This window comes from Acinonyx jubatus, chromosome E1 (genome assembly GCF_027475565.1).
Source record: "Acinonyx jubatus isolate Ajub_Pintada_27869175 chromosome E1, VMU_Ajub_asm_v1.0, whole genome shotgun sequence".
Taxonomy (NCBI): domain Eukaryota; kingdom Metazoa; phylum Chordata; class Mammalia; order Carnivora; family Felidae; genus Acinonyx; species Acinonyx jubatus.
Window position 1 is genome coordinate 59,838,042 of NC_069397.1, and position 19,366 is coordinate 59,857,407.

Sequence of the window (19,366 nt, forward strand, 5' to 3'; positions counted from 1 at the left end):
AGAAGCAGACAAAGTACAAGTGCAAGTAGCTTACATGGGGGTGACCCAGGAAGCCCCATGGGGTGGGGCAATGACTGAAGTGCACCCCCTTGGCACTGTGTGGGGTCAGAGAAGGCTCAGAGTCCCAGGAGTTGGTGCCTAGGGACCTCAGGCTGGTGTGCTGGGAGTCTGTGAGAGCTGAAGGTACACAGTCAGGGCACCCACAGCATGCCCTTCGGCCCCCACACTGACCAGGAGTCAGAGACTAGACGGTGTCCACCCTTCTCCCTCACCCATGTGTGGAAGCCCAAATTTGCCATGTGACTGTATTTGGAGATAGGTAATAAAGGTTAAATACAGTCATAGGGCAAGGTTCTTATCCAATAGACACCAGAGCTCACTGTCTGCACATACACAGAAAAGAGGCTGCGGGACGATGGAGTGAGCTCTGGAGCCGTGGAGACTAGTCTCTGTTATGCCCAGAATTCGTGATCCCCAAAGACCACTAGGGAGCCGAGTCCGATGCAAAAGCAAAGAGCCTTTATTCGAGCTAGCTCGAACTCAATCCCCTACCTGCACCGACGCAGCGGTGAGATACCAGGGAAAGAGAGTGAGTTTCAAAAGGACAAAGGTTTTATTGGGGCCTGGGGCAGTTGGTGAGGTAATGGCTGTGGCCTCAGCCGATTGGCTGGGGAAGGGTCCTGGGGAAGGGTCCGAGTCCAGTTAGGCAGGTGGGGGGGGGGGTTACTCAAGGGGAGGAGGTGTGGTCAAGGTGAAGGACGCAGAACAAGATGGAGTCGGCTGGCGTAGGCCCGCCCTTTCAGTCTCACCAGAAACCGATGCTGAGGACAACTTGATCTGGACTTCCAGCCCCCAGAACTGTAAGAAAATGAGTTTGTTGTTTCCATCCCCCAGCCTATGTCATTTTTAAATGGCATCCTTAGAAAAGTATAAAACCACAGGCTTCATCTCAGCTCAGGTCTTGGTCTCAGGGTTGTGGGTTCAAGCCTGGTGTTGGGCTCCACCCTAGGTATGAAACTTACTTTAAAAAAACGGAATTCTTTGTTTCTAAACTGGGGGCATTTTGTTCATTTACACTTAATGCAATTATCCATATATTTGGCTTTAAACCCCACCGTCTTATTATGTGGGCTTGTATTATCCCACTGGGTCCATGTTATTTACTCTCTTGCCTTCTTTGGGGTTAATTTTTGCTTCTTTTTCAAAAATTTTTATTAAGCTTTTTTTTTTTTAAAGTATTTATTTTGAGAGAGAGTGAGCAGGGGAAGGACAGAGAGAGAGGGAGAGAAAATCGTAAGCACACTCTGTACTGCCAGGACAGAGCCCTATGTGGGGCTCGAACTCACAAACCGTGAGATCATGACCGGAGCCAAAACCAAGAGTCAGAAGCTAGACTGACTGAGCCACCCAGGTGCCCCTACTTTTTCCTTCTATTAATAGGAGCGTTATGGGACGCCTGGTGGTTCAGTCACTTAAGTGTCTGACTTCAGCTCAAGTCATGATCTCCCAGTTTGTGAGCTTGACCCCCACATCGGGCTCTGCGGTGACAGTGTGGAACCTGCTTGGGATTCATTCTCCCTCTCTCTCTCTCTTTCTCTCTGTCCCTCCTCTGCTTGTGTTCTCTCTCTCTCAAAATAAATAAGTAAACTTAAAAAAAAAAAAAAAGGAAAGTTATAAATTGTAAGGGTTAAATTGTAGTGTAGGGCTAACCTGTAGCCTTAAGAAATAACAGCTTTGTTTTAACACAGTAGATTAAGATAACAGCCTTGTCCTATCAATCAAGGGAACAAAAGTTTAAGGAAAATCAACTGGTTTAGTGTTTGATTGGATTGGGACAAGGGCATGTCTGAACTGTTTCCACCCCCATCTGGGAACTATTTCTTCGTTCTATCCCCAGGTGATGATAAGATGATGTGGTCAGCTATAAAAACTCTGTACCCCGGTTGTTCGAGACCGCACTCTGGTCAAGAGTGTCAGTCCCGATCGGTTGGCCTTGCTTCTCATTGTAATAAACTGTCACTGGTGCCCGTAGCATTCTGTTTCAGGAGTTGTGTGGATGCAACACAAATTCTCTATTTTTTAGTGCTTACTCTAGAAATAACATGAATATGTAATTTATCAAAAACTAAAAGTAATCATTACCTTCACTTTTTTAAAAGGTTTTAAGTCACCCATCCACCCAACATAGGGCTTGAACTTGCAACCCTGAGATTGATAGTTGCACTCTCCACTGACCGAGCCAGCCAGGTGCCCCTCCTTTACCTTTACTCTTGAACAAACGACACAAACACCTTACAACAGTTTACTCTTTTTTTAACTTTTTTTAAATGTTTATTCATTTTTGATAGAGAGAGAGACACAGAGTACGAGCAGGGGAGGGGCAGAGAGAGAGGGAGACACAGAATCAGAAGCAGACTCCAGGCTCTGAGGTGTCAGCACAGACATGCTCAACCGCCTGAGCCACCCAGGTGCCCTGAACCTTTTAAATGAAAATGTAAAATTCAACTGTTTTAAAAATTCTCTCATTTTGTCATACAAGACTCACTGTTATTTTGTACAATTAGATTTTCTCACTTATGTACCACTTTCTTTGCTCTGTGCTCCTTCTTAGATTTTGGCTTTACAACCTGTGATCACTTTTCTTTTGGCTGAAAAGCATCCTTTTGGCTTTCCTTTGGGAGGGTCCTCCTGGTAGAAAATTGCATCACTAGAAATAAAAACAAATGGTCTTCAGTCTGAATAATGTCTTTTCCTTTGCTTTTATGGGGGGGAGGGGCAGTAGGGGAGAGAGAGAGAGAGAGAGAGAGAGAGAGAGAGAGAGAGAGAGAGAGAGAATCCCAAGCAGGCTCCATGCTCAGCACAGAGCCCAACGACCCTGAGATCATGACCTGAGCTGAAATCAAGAGTCGGAAGGTCAGCTGCCTGAGCCACCCAGGAGCCCCAGTCTGAATCATATCTTAAAGTTCTAAGTGTTAAGTCCCACAGACTTGTAAACTTGTGAAATTATGCCCCTCTGTTTTTCATGTGTGTTTCCCATGACTGCATGGCTGGTGTGAGAGTCTGGTCCTCTCCCCTTTCCATGCACCTGTGTCTCTCCCTCCTGAGGACAGTCCCTAGTTCCAAAGGGCTCCCAACTGTGTCTCCTTCCTTCCTACCCTCTTCCATGCGGCCTCTTCTCTACATTTAGCTATGGAGAGTCTGTTCTGCCATCTTCGGGTCATCTTCTGGGTTTTTTACACTGATGTGGGTGTTATTTAGCTGTCTCTGTGGGACAAGGTGAGTCTAACGTCTTCCTACTCTGCCATCTTCCCGAGCAATGTCTTTATTTCATTTTCATTCTTGAAAACTTATTTTCCCTGGGCAGTTATACTCTTTTGGTGACAACTATTCCACTACCTTTTTGGCTTCCAGTATTAGTGTTGGGAAACCAAACATTAATCATTTCATAGCAATCTGGGGGCACCTGGGTGGTTCAGTGGGTTAAATGTCCGACTTCGGCTCAGGTCATAATCTCACAGCTTGTGAGTTCCAGCCACCCACGTCCGGCTCTGTGCTGACAACTCAGAGCCTGGAGCCTGCTTCAGATTCTGTGTCTCCCTCTCTCTCTGCCCCTCCCCCGCTTGCACTCTCTGTCTCTGTCTCAAAAATAAATAAACATTAAAAATAAAAGCAATCTGACATTTCTTGCTGGCTACACTGGAGACTTCCCATGCCTTTGGTGGCCTGCAATTTCCCTGTTACTTGCCTATATGTGAACTTTTAGTTTATCCAGGCTAAGATTTGGGGGGAACTTGGATCTGAGGGTTGGTGTATTTTATCAGTTCTAGAAAATTCTCAGCCATTTTCTGTTCAGTTATAGCCTGTTTCTTTCCCCTTTTCTGGAACTCCAGTTAAATGTCTACTATTTTCCATGTCTCTTATCTTGCCTGTAATTTCCCTGTTTGTCTCATTGTGACACATTCTTCATGACTTCTGACATCTTCCAGTTTACCAATTCTCTCATCTAAGCTGCTAAATCGGCCCAGGAGCCTTTAACATTTTAATTTAATGTAGTTGATGTAATTAATTAAATAAATTGATGGGGGGGTGCGGGGGGGGGGTGCAGGGGAGCTGTGGCACCTGGCACTACTTATCAACTGCAGACCCAGCATGAGGAGAGGCAGGTGGACAGTACTTACCCGGCAACAGGAAGGTTTCCTGCTGCTCCAGCAACAGCCCAGCCAATGAGAGAGCATCACACTTCCCTCTTTCCTTTATTTATTTATATTTTAATAATAAAGCCTATAACATGGGCATAGAACATAAATACATACAAATTAAATAGATTATGTGCATCAGTTAAGTTGATTAGCATTTAGTTGACCAACAAATAAGAGACTAAACTGGACTAGTTCTTGGTTTGATAGCCTCAAGTAGAAAACAGTATTTAAGACACAAGGGAATACACACGGTAACATACCCAGTCTTGTCGTTCCCGCAGAGGCATCACATGTTGACAAACTATTGTAGACTTTGGAGCCACTTCTACTGCAAATATATCGGGTCCTCTATTGTTTATGCAGTTTTTACTTAATTTATTGTTGCTGCGAATAATGACTTCACCGTCTGACTTGTGTCCAGCACCTGGTGTCACCAGCACCTGGTGTCATCCATGTGTCTCGCTTACAGCTCCCTCTCCTCTCCCCGTTCTCCAGACTTGCCCCTGGTTCTGGCAAGTCTACTTACCCTGCCAAGCAAGTCTCTGCTATTCCCAAATAATCCCATCTTTGCTGGTAAAATAACTGTTTTATTATTTTTTATTACTTTTAAGGTTAACAGAGCCCACCCTTAAAACTAACCTCTCTTTCCGGGTACATATCCTGTCCCCTCTCCTCTGGAGAACCTCAACTAACACAGGAAGCAGAGCTGACTCCGATCGCTCTTCTAGCTGGGGAGACGGAGGCTAACCGACAATCACGTGTTTGAGCAGGAATAGAAGACAATCTCTCCTAAGATGGACACGACGGCCGGAAGGGGGAGCTCTCTCGCCTACCACCAGTTATCAACCTCACAACCGCCGGAAGAGACGGGCTGCTCCTCAGCGTTCTAGAGGCCCGGTCCCGCCCCTCAGCGTCTCACCCAATTGCCGGGTGTCCTGGCGGCCCGGTCCCGCCCCTCAGCATCTCACCCCGTTCCCGTGGTGTCTCACCCAATCCCTGGGAGCTCTTGCGGCTCGATCCCGCCCCTCCCACACCTCACCCAATCACTGCGTCTCCGCCGCTAGCTTTCCCCCAGCCTGAGGCAGTCCGCCACCGCGCTTCGTTGAACATGGAGGCTCTGCTGAGGCGGGAGCTGGGCTACGACTTTGTCAAGGCTACGGGTCACTCGGGGGGCGGGTGCATTAGCCAGGGCCAGAGTTACGACACGGACAGAGGACGCGTGTTTGTGAAAGTGAACTCCAAGGCGGAGGTCAGGGCCGCCGTGGGCGGGGCCGGGGTGGGTGGGTGGTGGTCGGCGATTGGGGTCTGGGTGGGGCTGCAGGCCCGGGGCGGGATCTGGGGTCCTGGTCCCGAGTCTAGGGGGTCGGAGGTCCGCGATTCGTGGTCTGGGGTGGGGGTGGGGGCCGCACAGGAGGGCCACAGGGTGGTGGTCCTTGGTGAAGCCCTTGCCCGTCATGGCTGCGTCTGGGCGATCCTGGGGTCGTGCACCCGGAATCCGTCCTGTCAGCCCTGGGCAGGTTAGCGGACCCTGTACGCAGCCCTCTGGGGACCCCTGCGCCCAGGTTTGCTCCCTGCTGTGGTGTGGGTGGTGGGTGCTGGGGATGGTTTTCCAGTGATTCCTGCGGCCGCTCCTTTGAGAAAGTCCCCTGTTTGGGGAGTTTTGAACAAGGGCTGGTAGTAGAAGCCTCTCTCGTCCTGGGACCTTTCTGAATTACCGAAGATAACGTAGCCACCGCCTCGGTCATTGGGGCGCGCGGGGTAACGGAGAGCACAGAGCGGACAGCTTGAGAGCGGACGGCTCTTCTCCCCTCTGGGCGCTGGAAGGTGTCTGGTGACAGCCCACTTCGTGATGGGGAAGGGGACTTCTCCCTGTGTCCGCACCTGTCACATGGGCAAGGGAGCCCTCTGGGGCCTCTTTCCTAAGAGCCCTGGTCCCAGTATGAGGGCTCCAGCCACATGGAGCCTGATCGCCTTCTAACACCGTCACATTGCGGGTGTCAACATAGGCCTGGGGGGACGGGCCACCCACTCCGAAAACTTCTGTTCCTGCAGGAACTTGGAGAGGGCCCTGTGGAAAGTAGGTGAACCTCACTGCTGCTGACCTTGTGCTTCCCCCTGGGTGTTGGTGTCACCTCGCTGCCCAGTCTGGGTGGGTCACCCCAGGACTCTCCTCTGGAAGGCCCAGGCTGGCTCCCGTAGGCAATGGGCGGGATCAGGCAATGCCTTGTTGCAAACAGGGCTGCAGGGACTGACCCCAGGACCAGGGCCGCGTATGGCACACCTGGCTTGCTTTCGTTCACTCCTGCAGGTGTTTTCATTTTCTTCCCAGGTGCGCGGCGCACCCTCCGTGGTTGGGGATGAGCTCTCTCTGCTCTCCTAGACCAGCCTTCAGCCCTTTGTTGTGGGGAGATCAGCTGCGCCCAGTGCTGCGTCCTTTCAGGGATTTGTCAGCGTTTGTGCTTGGAGTGCCTTCACGCGGTCCTAGTGTGGGTGCTGTCCCTCCCCACGTCCTGCTGCGGGGGCTTCTCCGGTGTGTGTTCTTCCCGTTTATAAGGCATGTTTGTGTTTGGACCTTGCTGGCATTTGTTACAATTCAAGACTGTGTTTGTTAGAGGGGAAGCAAATACTTTCTGATGATGACAGTAGGTCCACTTAGTGACACTTTTCAAGCCTTGTTCTGCTGGTGCTATTTCTTCAGGCTCTTTTGTCATCAAAGTCCATCTCCTTTCTTTTTTTATTTTTATATTAAGATTTTATATTTAAGTAATCTCTACGCCCAACGTGGGGCTCGAACTCACAACCCCAAGATTGAGTCGCACGCTCCACTGACCAAGCCAGCTGTGAGCACCCCAAATCCGTTTTCTTTTTGCCAATCTTCCTCACATAAGTTCCTTGTCCTTTGGTAGATAGTTCCAAATTTCTAGCTTGCTTTGAAAATACTATGTGAGTTATGCAGATGTGCTGGCTGTAGCATAGACATCTGCCTGTCGTATGGGAAACAGGACTTTGTACTGCTTTACCTTGTAGGAGGTGAAAATACCTTCCAACCCTTCCGGGAGGAGACTGCACCATTGCTCTTCTCTTTTCCTTCTCACCCCGCTTGAATTGACCGCTCTAAATAACACTATTCGTCTCTGTCTTGCCTAATTGCATGCTGGGTTCCTCCCCGCCTCCTCCCTTAAGCTCCAGATCTTTTGTGTAGGCCTACCCACACCTGCTGCCTACTTCTCCCTCCTCTCGAGGAGCAGCAGACACTTCTGTGAGGGAGGCTTCACCTCTGGCTATGTTCACAGATCCCCCTGCACCTCTCCCCAGGTGATTATTGTTTTTATTCTACGCCTTACTCCCCTTTTCACGACCAGTGCTCTGGTACAAAGTGCAGCCGGGGCCCAGTCGTTTTCCCTTTATTTCCTAAAGAGAACGTTTGGAAAATTCTCAAGGCACAGCTCTTATCTTCCTCCTCGGTAGAAGGTAGTATGATAATAGCACCGTTTATAAAGTGTTTGGAATGGGCCTAGTAAGTGTTGGCTGCTAACTCAGTTACTCATGGCAGTGAGCCTGTGAGATTGGTACTGTTTTTGACCCCGTTTTTACACGTGCGGAAACAGGCACAGAGACTTTAAGTAACTTGGCTGAGGTCACAGAGTCAGTCCTGACAATAAGTAGCCTCATGCTGGAAGCCCAGCTGTCTGTCCCCAGTATGCTGGGTGAGCCCATTCCGGAATGTTCGCGCTGTGGAGCTCTGTGCAGCAGTGAGAATAACCTCTGTTGATGCAGCAGCATAACAAAGGCAGTGGGACATAGAAGCCAGACTGTCTGCCTCTGCACGTAGAAGGACAAAGCAGACGAGGCAAATCTGTGTGGAGCAGGCGGCTGGGGGCTGTGGAGCCTCCGGGCAGCGGTCACACCACGTCTGGACTTACTGTGAGAATTGGAATCAGATGCTCCCGCTTGTGCCCTTTTCTGCTCATGCTTGTGTACATTTTGACTTAAAATAAAAGCAACTTTAAGGGGAGTGGTGGGGCGCCTAGGTGGCTCAGTCAGTCACACGTCCGACTCGACTTTGGCTCAGGTCATGATCTCACGGTTTGTGAGTTCGAGCCCCGCATCTGGCTCTGTGCTGACAGTGTGGAACCTGCTTGGGATTCTCTCTCTCCCTCTCTTTCTGCCCCTCCCCTACTTGTGCTCGCATGCTCTAGCAAAATAAATAAATAAATAAAACGCTTTTGAAGGGAATAGTTACCTAGTGTGGGAAGTTAGGGCAGATTTTTCTGAGAAGTCAGAACATCTTAAGATCTGAAGTATGGTGATGAAGGGTCTGACCTGGCAAAAGGTGGGAGTGGTGATCCAAGCAGACGTGCCCCTGCACATTGAAGCTTCGATCTTTGGGCAACTAAAAGAAGGCTGTAACCCAGGGCACAGGGATGTGTGTGCATGTGCGGTGTGTGCACAGCGGTACATGGAGGTATGGGGTGGGGCCTGGGGAAGGGGCCCCAGATGAGCATAGGAAAGTGGCCGGGGCCAGATCCCGGCTGCTGTGGCGCAAGTTGCTAGCTCAGGGTGTGTTCCAGGGTGGGATTTGCCTTCGGTAAGGGCCCCTGCCATGGTCAGCAAGAAGACGAAGTAAGGATGGTTCCTGCAGTCTGGGGGAGAGGATGGACGTGGTGCTCTAGTTGGGATGTCTTCCTGGGCGAGGTGGGAGGTGCCCTCAGACCCAGTGAGAGGTGGCCCCTGGTTCCTGGCCTGTGCAGGTGGAGGGTCTGGTGGGACAGGACTGTGGGTGAGGTGCTGTCTGACGATGGCCTACGTACACAGTCTGGCTCCACACTAGGCGCTCAGTGGAATGTGAGAGGCCTTTTACTTCCCTCCCAGGAGAGACTCACGGGAGTGCAGATTAGGGTCCAGAATGAGGAAGTATCGTCGCTCTTACCCCCGTGCAGCTTCAGAGCGTGTAATCCACTCTGCCGAAAAGCTAGAAAAGCTGCCTGTGTCTGCTGAGTCTGCAGTCAGGACAGCCTTGGACTGAAATTGTAATGCTCGTGGGGTGCCGGCGCCAGTGGGGCTCGGTCGGTTAAGTGTCTGCCTTCCGCTCAGGTCATGATCTCACTGTTTGTGAGTTCAAGCCCCGCGTGGGGCTCTGTACCGACAGCTTGGAGCCTGGAGCCTGCGTGGGACCCTGTGTCCCTCTCTCTCTGCCCCTCCCCTGCTCATACGTGCATGTGCACCAACGTGCTCTCTCGCTCGCCCGCTCTCAAAAATAAGTAAATGTTAAAAAAACGTTAAAAAGAAATTGTAATGCTCAAGAAAACATGTCCAAGTAGAACCTTTCCGGAAGTAATCTTGCTCTCCCTTCTCTTCTCCATCTCCGTTATTTTTCGGAAAGGCCAAGAGAATGTTTGAAGGTGAGATGGCAAGTCTAATGGCCATCCTGAGAACGGGCACAGTGAAAGCGCCCAAGCCCATCAAGGTCCTCGACGCCCCGGGAGGCGGCAGCATGCTGGTGATGGAGCATTTGGACATGCGCTATCTGAGCAGGTCTGTCTTTGCACCTTCTCCTTTGGTTGTCTTTGTTTTATTTCCGAGGGGTTCCTTACCTGAAAGCTTGCATCTGGGGGTGTAATTTTGAGGAACCCATGACCTCACACATCATGGGTTCTGCAGAGAGTGACACATACTCCGCACGCCAAAGGCAAACGGGAAAGGGATCTCCCCAGGTGAGACGCTGACAACCCAGCGGCCACGGAAAGGCTGGGAGAGACCATCAAACAGCCAGGGTCTTTCTTGTCCCCTTTGCTCCACCAAAGCAGACGTCCTGTCCCCTGACCTGCTTTATGTGGCCTGAGACTACGGGTGGCTGTGTCCCCGTGTTTGTGTGCCACACACTTAGCTGATGCTGTTTGTTTCACAGTCATGCTGCAAAGCTTGGAGCCCAGCTCGCAGACCTGCATCTAGAGAACAAGAGGCTTGGGGAGACGCTCCAGAAGGAGGCCGGCACCGTGGGTATGGGGCTGCGCGAGTACAAGGGCCCCTCGAGGACATTTGGCCAGCGTGGGAGCTTGGGTGCGTGGGTGGGGTCCTGCCACGGCTGAAGGAGGGTCAGGTCTGTGTTGATGGCAAAGGAAAGGAGCGTCAACCCCAGGGCCACGTGTCTGGGGTGCCTGTCCTGTGTCACAGTGCATTTGGAAGGGAAGCATGTCCTGGACTTGAAACCCCGTCATATTTGGTTCCTTTCACCCTCATTCCCCAGAAGAAAGCCCGTCAAGGTTGCCCTGGCTTTCTGTGTGGTGCCTCTTCTAAGAATAGCCACATGTGAGGCACAGCATGGCAGCCCTCACATCGACATTTCTACAGCTTAGTGTTAGCACTGAGAGTATCTTCCAGTATTTTTATCCTTTGGCACGTGATAATCCATGTGCAGCCCATGGGGTCACTGTGCTAACAGAGTGGCCGACACACCAGGGACAGGTGGCCGAGAATCTGCTGTGTTAGGCAGACCCTGTCAGATTCCGCCCACCCCTTCCAAGCCACATGTAGTTCAGGCCTTTGGGGTTTGCTCTGAGTTTGGGGGAGACGCAGAGGATGCAAAGGAGGCCAGTTCAGATCCCCGCAGTTTATTCTTCTCACGTGCAAGAGCTGGGCTGGCCCCTGAGAGCCCTCCTCTCCTGCTGGGTCCAGGCAGGTGGTATTCCTCCTTTTCAGGCAGTGTTGTGCCTGTGCTTAGCGCTCAGCGCCCTCTGGTGCCTCTCCTGGCCGTAGTTGAGTGTATTGGAGCAGGCTCTGTTCCCGGGTCCTGGGGGTCTGTGCAGACCCAGGCCCTGCTCTGTCTCTAGACGGGGCGTGGGGGAAGGGCACACCCAGGACAGGCCTCAATGCCCTGAGCCCCGAGAGCAGCCTGAGGGAGCATGGGAACTAGTCATCCTTCTTGTTTTCCTTTTGCAAGGGAAAGGAGGCGGGCGGGCAGAACGGCCCTTCGTGGACCAGTTCGGGTTTGACGTGGTGACATGCTGTGGGTACCTTCCCCAGGTGAGCGACACCGGCCCTTTGCTCCGTGTTCCAGGCAGGTCAGCTGCTCAGGAAAAGAACACCCTCCCCCTTCCTTATGAAGTTTGGTTTAAAGTCTTTGCTCCCTTTTTTCTTTGCTAATTTTTAAGAGGCTGGCATGAGGTTTACACACCTCATGTGCTAGATAAGCTGAGAGAAACAGGACCAGCAAGTCAGGATGCTGGGTGTCAAGGTGGGTAAAACTTAGGAATTAAGGAAAATTTCCTTGATACTAAACCCTCAACGATAGCACGATGCACAGGGATTGTACCTTCCGGTTTTATGATTTTGTGGTTGACTCCCCGGGAATTTTAGTCCAGGGGCTCCACTTGATGCCCAGCACATGCTGGGTGCGGAGGACAGTGGCTGTGCTCTTGGAGGAAGCTGCGGCTTCTCTGAAGAGGAATACTGAGTGACCTGGAAGACTTTCAGGGGCTCCCTGATGTGCGCGGGGGCACAGGAGACACTGTTCAGGTTTTGAAATGTCGTGAGAGGTTGTCCAGGAACCTGCTTGGGGTGGTGAGTGGCTGACAGCTGGGGTTCCCCGGTCCCACCTGCCCCATGGGGCTCCTGGGGTGTTTCAACTGGCTCTGCCCCTTCCTCGCCTGCCTGTAGCTTGCCCTGTGTGCGTACGGACACGTACACGTGTGAGTGCTTTTCTGTGCTCTGTGCTCTCGTGTGCGTCTGTTGCTTCCCTTCTGATGGTCAGCGTTGGGAGGGGCGGAAGAGGGGTCCTTGGGGCCAAGTGGATGGTCAGCAATGAGCTATGGTCGGGGAAGGCTAGCCAGCTCTGGCTGCTGTGCTCCCACGTGAGTCCAGATGGAAAGAAAGCATCCTAGAGCTCCTTGGAGTGGCCTCTGTTGCTCTGCACTGGGAGAGTCCCCGCTTCTGGGACAGGGTCTGGGGTCCTAATCCCATCTGCGAGGCACCGTCTGCTGGTTGGCCGGCACGCCTTTCCACAGCCTGCCCTCGCAGTGGTGCCTCTCCACTTTGGGCTTCCTCGTCCTGCTCTGGCATCTTCTTTGTCCACGCAGGTGAATGTCTGGCAGGAGGACTGGGTCACCTTCTACGCCCGGCAGCGCATTCAGCCCCAGATGGACATGGTGGAGAAGGGGTCTGGGGACAGGGAGGCCCTGGAGCTCTGGTCTGCCCTGCAGGTGAGGGGAGCCTTGCCCTGCAAACCCGACAGGGGTGGCCCTGAGGCAGGTGGGGTGAGGCTGGCCAGTGCCTGAGCTCTGTGTGTGTCCGTGTGCGTCTGCGCCGCGCTTTGCTTGGGCGGTTGAACCACACTCAGAAACGCATCTGCGTCCCTCCGACACGTGTTGGTCTCTTTGCTGAGGACGGATTTCCTCCGCAGCTAAAGATCCCTGACCTGTTTCGTGACCTGGACATCGTCCCAGCCCTGCTGCATGGAGATCTTTGGGGAGGAAACGTGGCGGAGGACTCCTCTGGGCCCATCATTTTTGATCCGGCTTCTTTCTATGGCCACTCAGAATACGAGCTGGCGATAGCTGGCATGTTTGGGGGCTTCAGCCGCTCCTTCTACTCTGCCTACCACAGTGCAATCCCCAAGGCCCCAGGGTTTGAGGCGCGCCTGCAGTTGTATCAACTCTTCCACTATTTGAACCACTGGAACCACTTCGGATCAGGGTATAGAGGGTCCTCCCTGAGTATCATGAGGAATCTCATCAAATGAGATTGATTCAGGTCCTAGCCACACACCTGTGGCCGGCGCCTCCTGTCCCCACAGCCCTCTTCCTCAGGCCTTCCTCCCCGAATCTTCAGACTAACTTCCCAAGCCTTGTAGAGTACGAGGGAGAAAGGTTTTGTCCTCTGGAGGTTGTACATTCCGTTAGACTTCATTGCTGGATGAAACCTCACCAGAAATTCGCCGTGACCAGAGGGACCCGTGGAGCATGGGCCGAGTTGAAAACACTGCTGTCCTGAAGGCTGAGAAAGGGAGCGGCCAGGCGTGCCAGGCGCTGCTGAGGACGCTTCCCCGGCTCCTTCTGTCTCAGCTCCAGGAATGACTCTGATGTTCTGGAAGATGCTTCTCGAAGAGTTAGACTTGGGTGTAGACATGAAACCCTACTGAGGACGTCTTCTAACAACCAGTTTCAAAGCTAGCACATTCACCTTCTTTCTGTGCCACCTCTGCACCCTGCCGCAGGCTGACAGGTCTGGAAGCTGATTCTGGGAGGGACCAAGCCTGCTGGTCTTAGGTAATTTAGGAACCTTTGAATCGCCTGTGATAGCACCCCATCATGTCTGCGTTTTAAAGTGTGTAGGGTTGTTTGTTTGCATAAGAAAGTGCTAAACCAGTGGTTCTTCCTTCCTCAGTCTTTCAGTGATGGGAAATATTCATGAATGACATTGATGCCAATAAATCCTTTTGCATAAAAATTTGAATAAACTTTCAGTGGTTTCCTTTATTTGCATCGTAAGTCAGTGTTTGTCTTAGCTGTTTACCAAGAAACCTTTGTAATGTATTGTGATTATAAATAGGCACAACTGTTTTTGTTTTTGTTTTTTTTTAATGTTTATTTTTAAGAGAGAGAAACAGAGCTTGAGCGAGGGAGGGGCAAAGAGAGAGGGAGACACAGAATCAGAAGCAGGCTCCAGGCTCCGAGCTGTCAGTACAGAGCCTGATGCGGGGCTCGAATCCACGAACCGTGAGATCACGACCTGAGCCAAAGTCGGACACTCAACCGACTGAGCCACCCAGGCGCCCATATTTTGTTTTAATGTTTATTTATTTATTTTTGAGAGAGAGAGAGAGAACAGGGGAGGTGCAGAGAGGGAGAGAGAGAGAATCCCAAGCAGGCTCTGTGCTGTCAGGGCAGAGCCCGATGTGGGGCTTGAACTCACGAACCATGAGATCACAACCTGAACTGAAGTTAAAAGTTGGATGCTTAACTGACTGAACCACCCAGGTGCCCCCAAATGTTGTTTCTTAAAAGAGCAGTTTTTTTTCTTGATTTTGTTCAATAGAGAATAGCACAGAGCTTCCAAATAAAGGCAGGAGTAGCTGGAGGTCTGCTTCTCTTTGACAGGTGCTGTGTGACAGCTGTTCTCAGTCTCTCCGTAAAGTCTGGTGGACAGTGACCACCAGAGCTGTCCTGAGAGGGTGGGGCAGCCTCCCTGGCTGCCGGGCACTGCAAGAGTCTCGGGGCAAGGAGGGTGGCCATCCCAAGAGGCTACTCCTGGGAGCGTGTGGCCAGGGCTGACCCGCAGGATGCATATTGCAGAGGTGTGGTGGGTGCTTAGCGTACACACAGTATTTCAATGTCTCCTGGCTTTAGTGTAGTACTTGCAGCTTTTTAAACTCTGTTCCTGTTGCTTTCTATAATATCTGCTTTTCTGGGGTGCCTGGGGGGCTCAGTGAGCTGAGCGTCTAACTCTTGACTTCGGCTAAGGTCATGATCCCAGGGTTGTGAGATCGAGCCCTGTGTCAGGTTCTGTGCTGAGTAGGGCGTCTGCTTGGGATTCTCTCCCCCTCTCTCTGCCCCTCCCGTTTGCTCCTTCTCTCTCTCAAGATAAAAAAATAAATAAAATACCTACTTTTGTACTTAATTTTGTACTCATGTTTTTTCTTTTTTTTTAATGTTTACTTATTTTGAGAGAGAATGTGAGCAGGGGAGGGGCAGAGAGAGAGAGAATCCCAAGCAGGCTCTGCACTGTCAGTGAAGAGACTGACATGGGGCTCCATCTCACAAACTTCAAGGTCATGACCTGAGCCAAAACCAAGAGTCGGACGTTCAATTGACTGAGCCACCCAGATGCCCCTGTATTCATAATTTTTTATACATTTTTTTTTATAAAGAGTTGTCAAAATTGTATAAACGTCAGACCCAAGGGCCTGTGAACCTCCTCAGAGCCATCCATGAAAGCCCCTGTCTATGTGTCATCTGAGGATGAATTTCCCAATATGGAAATCACACTGTTTTCTGGGTTCAGGGCAGGTCGAGCTGGCAGAAACAGGGGAGGAGTGCTAATTTCCAGGCATGCTTTCGGAGGGCAGCTGTGTGACAGTGTCCCAGCAGCAGCCTGCCTCCCACCCTTGTGGAGCAGCCTGCTGGCACCCGGATTATTGGGAAGATTCCACTAGACCCATAGGATGAGCTCTGGTCTGGGCTCCTGGACCCCTTGGCCGAGAGAGGTCCGTGTCCTTCAGGGCGGGGCGGGGCGGACACCTCGAGGCAGCAGAGCCAGAGGTCCGGCCTATCGGGCCACATCTCTGGGGGGGTTGGGTCCCGCTTCTTCCTCAGATGGGCTCTTGTGTCAGAATGCCTCATGGTCTGCCCTGTGGGCCTGTCTGCCAAAGAGACCTCAGGGAGCTGATCTTTACCTCCTGCCCCAAAGCTTTTGTGCATCCTTTTGACGAGAGCGGGGCTGAGACCTTGGTGTCTAGATGAACCAGGATGCCAGTGCACAGCCAGAGTCCCCACAGCACCATCCGCACCGATAAGGTTTCAGGCCGCGTTTCCACATCCAGGGGCCACAGCTGGCTGTGCCCTCCCAGGGTTCACCCTTCACAGGATCTTGAGTGCAGGGGCTGAGTGACCCCCTCCTCAGTTTATCATCACTTCGATTTCATGTGCCTCAGGCATTCATCTCCCTTTGTCCCCACATCCTGTTCACTTTCCGTCTGTCAAGTCTAACTGAAGCACCAGGAGATCCTATAACCAGTGGAATCAAGTGTGTGTCTCCAGGGCTTGGGTTTTGAGAGCTCTTTTAGGTTTATTCTTTTTTTCTTTTGTCCAACACCCTGACAGTGTTTTATTTCAAATTCTGATCCCTGCCTTGTAATTAAAAAGAAAATTCTGCCAGTCTCTTCCTGATGGTCTCTGCTGCAGGAAAAACAGGTATCCAAACATACTCTCGTTGAGACTCAGCTGCTAGACACACAGTTTAAAAAGGAAGAAGAAGGTTCGTGGCTGTGCATATCAGCCACCCACCTGGGCCCAGCCATCAGCCGTGGTTGCCAAGGAGACAGCTGAAAACACCCAAGCAGGACAGGAGAGGACAAAGGTAGATCTTTCTACAGCATGATGAAGAGATGACTGACTGCACATTCCCAGACTCCACAGCTTCTGGCCATGTCATCAGCCACGTTTCACCCCAGGAGTCATTTTTGCCATCAGGGTTGCTGAAGTTTTGGGCCTCTCCTTGTGGCTCCTCACAGTCTTCTCCGGGTCTCAGCTGGGGCCCAGGGATCATCACCATCTTAAGGATGGGCTGCTTAGGGGGTGCCCATGGGGGCATGACCTTGCCATGCATTCTCTAGCTCCCATAGGGACTTACCAGGTGCTTTTCAAACACAACATACTCCAGGACATCCCTGGGCACACCTTCCTGTCCATACATCAACCAGCCAAACTGGTCATAGATGGCCAGAGTCTGCTGGGTGTGCGTGCAGATGGTGAGCTGGCCATATATGTTGCCCTGGTTCATCAGACTTGAACAGTGAACCTGAACCACCTGAGGTGATTCTAAAGACTCCATGAAGCTCCGGTGGATGTTCTTATATCTGATGTGCCCGACCATGTCCAAGGTATGAAGTCAGTCATGGTCTGAGTTGTTTAGACAAAAGTGGGCTTCAATAAAAATATCCTTAGCTTTTTCAGGGAAGTCCTTTATTTTGAAATTCAGATCATGTTCTCTTATCTTCCGGACTGACAATTGTGATGTCACCTTCTTCTTCAACCACTCACTTCTCTGTGCCAGTCCTTCCTTCAAGAGAGAGGACAAATGAGCATCACCCTCTAGAGGAACATAGGCATCAAAGATGCCAGCTGTACAGGCCAGGTGTAGGGGATGCTCCAAACGTTCCGGAGGAATGACCAGTCCTGCTTTCCGGGCATGTTCTATAAACTCCTTTTCTGATTTGTATTTGGGTCATAAGTAGGTGGTGTGAAACGTTTAGATCTCACTGGAACTACAACTGTGGACTGAGTTACCAGGACTGGCTGCCCAGACCACCATCATAAAGCTCTGGATAAACAAGACAAACCCCGCAGCGTGGGGGCTGCCATTTTGTTCCCACACAGGCCGCTGGGATGGGGACCTCTTTTAGGTTTATTCTAGGCTCCAACTGCTGGCGGTGGCAGGGGGTGGGGGGCAGATGGGAGGGGACCGCTGTGGACAAGGGTCTGACCCTGGGCTGCCCCATGTCTGTGGGTCCAGGCGGCTGTGGGGGCTTCCTGTTTACTCTGCAGGGCGGTGCTGGAGGGACACCTCTAAACCGGAGGTATGTTATGGGGGGTATTTGGCTCACTCTGGGATTTAGAGGGAACCGGAATCACAGCCAAAATAAGGGCAGAAAAGGCAAGTTTGGAAAGAAGTTCAAGTTGCTGCAGAGCAGTGCACGCAGCCCTGGCAGAGGGTGGCACTTCGTTCCAGACTGACTCACGTGTCCCTGGACAGTCCTAGTGTAGGGTTGGGAACTGGAAAGGTCCTCTTGGAAGACTCTGGGCCCTCCACCTCTGGCATGACGGGAACCACACTGCGCTTGGAGTTGAGGGCCAGCACGGGGGGCTCCTAGGTGAGTCACCTGAGGTCTGGATCCCTCCTTCATAAAGGGGGCTGATAATGACACCCCCCCGGCCGCCCAGCTGAGCTTCCCGGCCGGAGTGCCTGCCTGTACGCGGTGCGTGTCTCCCCTCTTGCGGGGACACTTTCTCTGTCCTCCCTGTTCTCCCAGTGAAATTTGCTTCCAAAGACATATTGTGTGAGACTAGCCTCTCTGCCTCGGTTTCCTCCTGGGCAGAAGTATGTGGCTGTGCTGGAATATGTTTGGAAGCAGCGATCAGAGTGATTGCAGCTATCTGAGTTCTCAGGAGGTGGCAGAACCCCTTCCTTTCTGCAAACACTCCTCTTCCTGAGGGCATGGCCCCAGCCCAGTTCCTGGTGGAGGCCAGGGTGAGGGACTGGCAGTGACACCTTGACAGCGTCCCTGCTGGCTCAGGCTGCAGCCAGAGGCTTGGGACACCCCCCGCCCCCCCCCACCCCGCTGCCTGCCTGGTGCCCCTTTTCTGAGCACCGTTGCAAATGCCCCCACTCAGCTGTGGGCTGCGTTTCCCTTCTTGGTACCACTGGACTCCATGTCAAGTGAGGGATCTGAACAAGCAGGGGAGTCCCTCCACTGCACACGACCCCATCATTACCTCAATCTGTCCTCCCCCTAGATCCACACTCGTGACATGTCTGAGCCCCAAGAACTGTCACAGTTGTCTGTGTTTGTGTTCCAGTTGGGCGCCTTCCGCACCTTAGCAGCCATAATTCTGGTTCTTGGAGAGTCAGGAGAACCAGGAGACTGGCTATAGGGAGAAAGGGGACTCAGCTCCTGGGGCCGTTTGCATGTACCCGAGTCACATCTCCCTACTGAGCTTCTGACCAAACCCAAAGTGAAATGCGGCTTTGAGAGGAGGGTGAGACCAGTTTGCAAAGTCAAAGTACTCTCCTTGGCATGTGTCTTCTCACTGAGGATTCGGTTGCTCAGACAGGAGCTGGGAGGTCTGGGGAGGGACCCCAAGTGCCTGGGTTTCAGGGCCAGTAAGATGTGTGCCGCTGCCACCTGCCACGTTCAGACCCTGCTTGGGCAAACCATGCCTGTGGCGTGCAATGAGCATCTCCCCCAGGGTGCCTGGAGGCTCACGGGTGCCTAACCCTGGCAGTTTGGGGACCAACTTTAGAGCAAATATTTGTAATTCTGGAAAAGAGAACAGAGGAAACAGGGAGGGAATCATAAAGAGCTGAAGACAACCTCAGAGAGTGTCCATCCTGAAACAGCTCATGTGTCCTGCCTTGGGGATGGCAGGAAACTCACCCCAACCACCTCCCTGGGAAATTGTCAGATATTGGTGACACAGAGAAGACCCTAAAAGCCTCCAGAGAACAGTTTCCACACAAACAGAATCAAAATGGCTTTACAACAATCAAAATAGCTTCAAATTTCTCAACACCAAATGAGCTGGAAAGCGCTAGAGCAGGAGCTTCTCCGTTGTGAAAGAACAGGGCCTCATATCCAGCCTGGAATTCCATACCCTGCCAAACTATCAGTCGAGAATAAAGACATTTGCAGATAGATGTGCAAGAGCCCAAATCTACAGGAATCCTGCCTCAAG

At 51.9% G+C, this 19,366-nt stretch overlaps 1 protein-coding gene, 1 long non-coding RNA gene and 1 pseudogene across 3 annotated transcripts; 1 reads left to right on the forward strand and 2 right to left on the reverse strand.

Annotated features, from left to right (window-relative positions):
• Positions 1-2,347: 2,347 nt before the first annotated feature.
• On the reverse strand, positions 2,348-5,104 carry LOC113596980 (uncharacterized). 2 transcript variants are annotated; one of them, XR_008294147.1, is made up of 4 exons: positions 4,839-5,104; positions 4,460-4,623; positions 4,179-4,281; positions 2,348-2,707 (listed from the first exon to the last, which is right to left on the reverse strand). It is a non-coding gene; the product is annotated as an uncharacterized LOC113596980 (long non-coding RNA). The 2 variants fall into 2 exon arrangements; XR_003417819.2 differs by having other exon boundaries at positions 4,460-5,100.
• Positions 5,105-5,261: 157 nt separating this feature from the next.
• On the forward strand, positions 5,262-13,672 carry FN3KRP (fructosamine 3 kinase related protein). Its single transcript, XM_027052166.2, has 6 exons — positions 5,262-5,448; positions 9,583-9,734; positions 10,108-10,199; positions 11,140-11,222; positions 12,275-12,397; positions 12,598-13,672. Exons 1-6 carry the CDS (start codon positions 5,308-5,310, stop codon positions 12,934-12,936), a joined length of 930 nt encoding a protein of 309 aa, XP_026907967.2. The 5' UTR covers positions 5,262-5,307; the 3' UTR covers positions 12,937-13,672.
• A 358-nt stretch (positions 13,673-14,030) lies between these two features.
• Positions 14,031-18,234, reverse strand: LOC128313433 (39S ribosomal protein L45, mitochondrial-like; annotated as a pseudogene).
• Positions 18,235-19,366: the final 1,132 nt, after the last annotated feature.

Excerpts from the sequence above, each read along its gene's own strand:
- FN3KRP (XM_027052166.2), top strand. The coding sequence starts at position 5,308 with ATGGAGGCTCTGCTGAGGCGGGAGCTGGGCTACGACTTTGTCAAGGCT. Across the intron at positions 9,735-10,107 it reads GACATGCGCTATCTGAGCAG|TCATGCTGCAAAGCTTGGAG; the intron begins GTCTGTCTTTGC and ends TTTGTTTCACAG. Across the intron at positions 11,223-12,274 it reads GCTGTGGGTACCTTCCCCAG|GTGAATGTCTGGCAGGAGGA; the intron begins GTGAGCGACACC and ends TTGTCCACGCAG.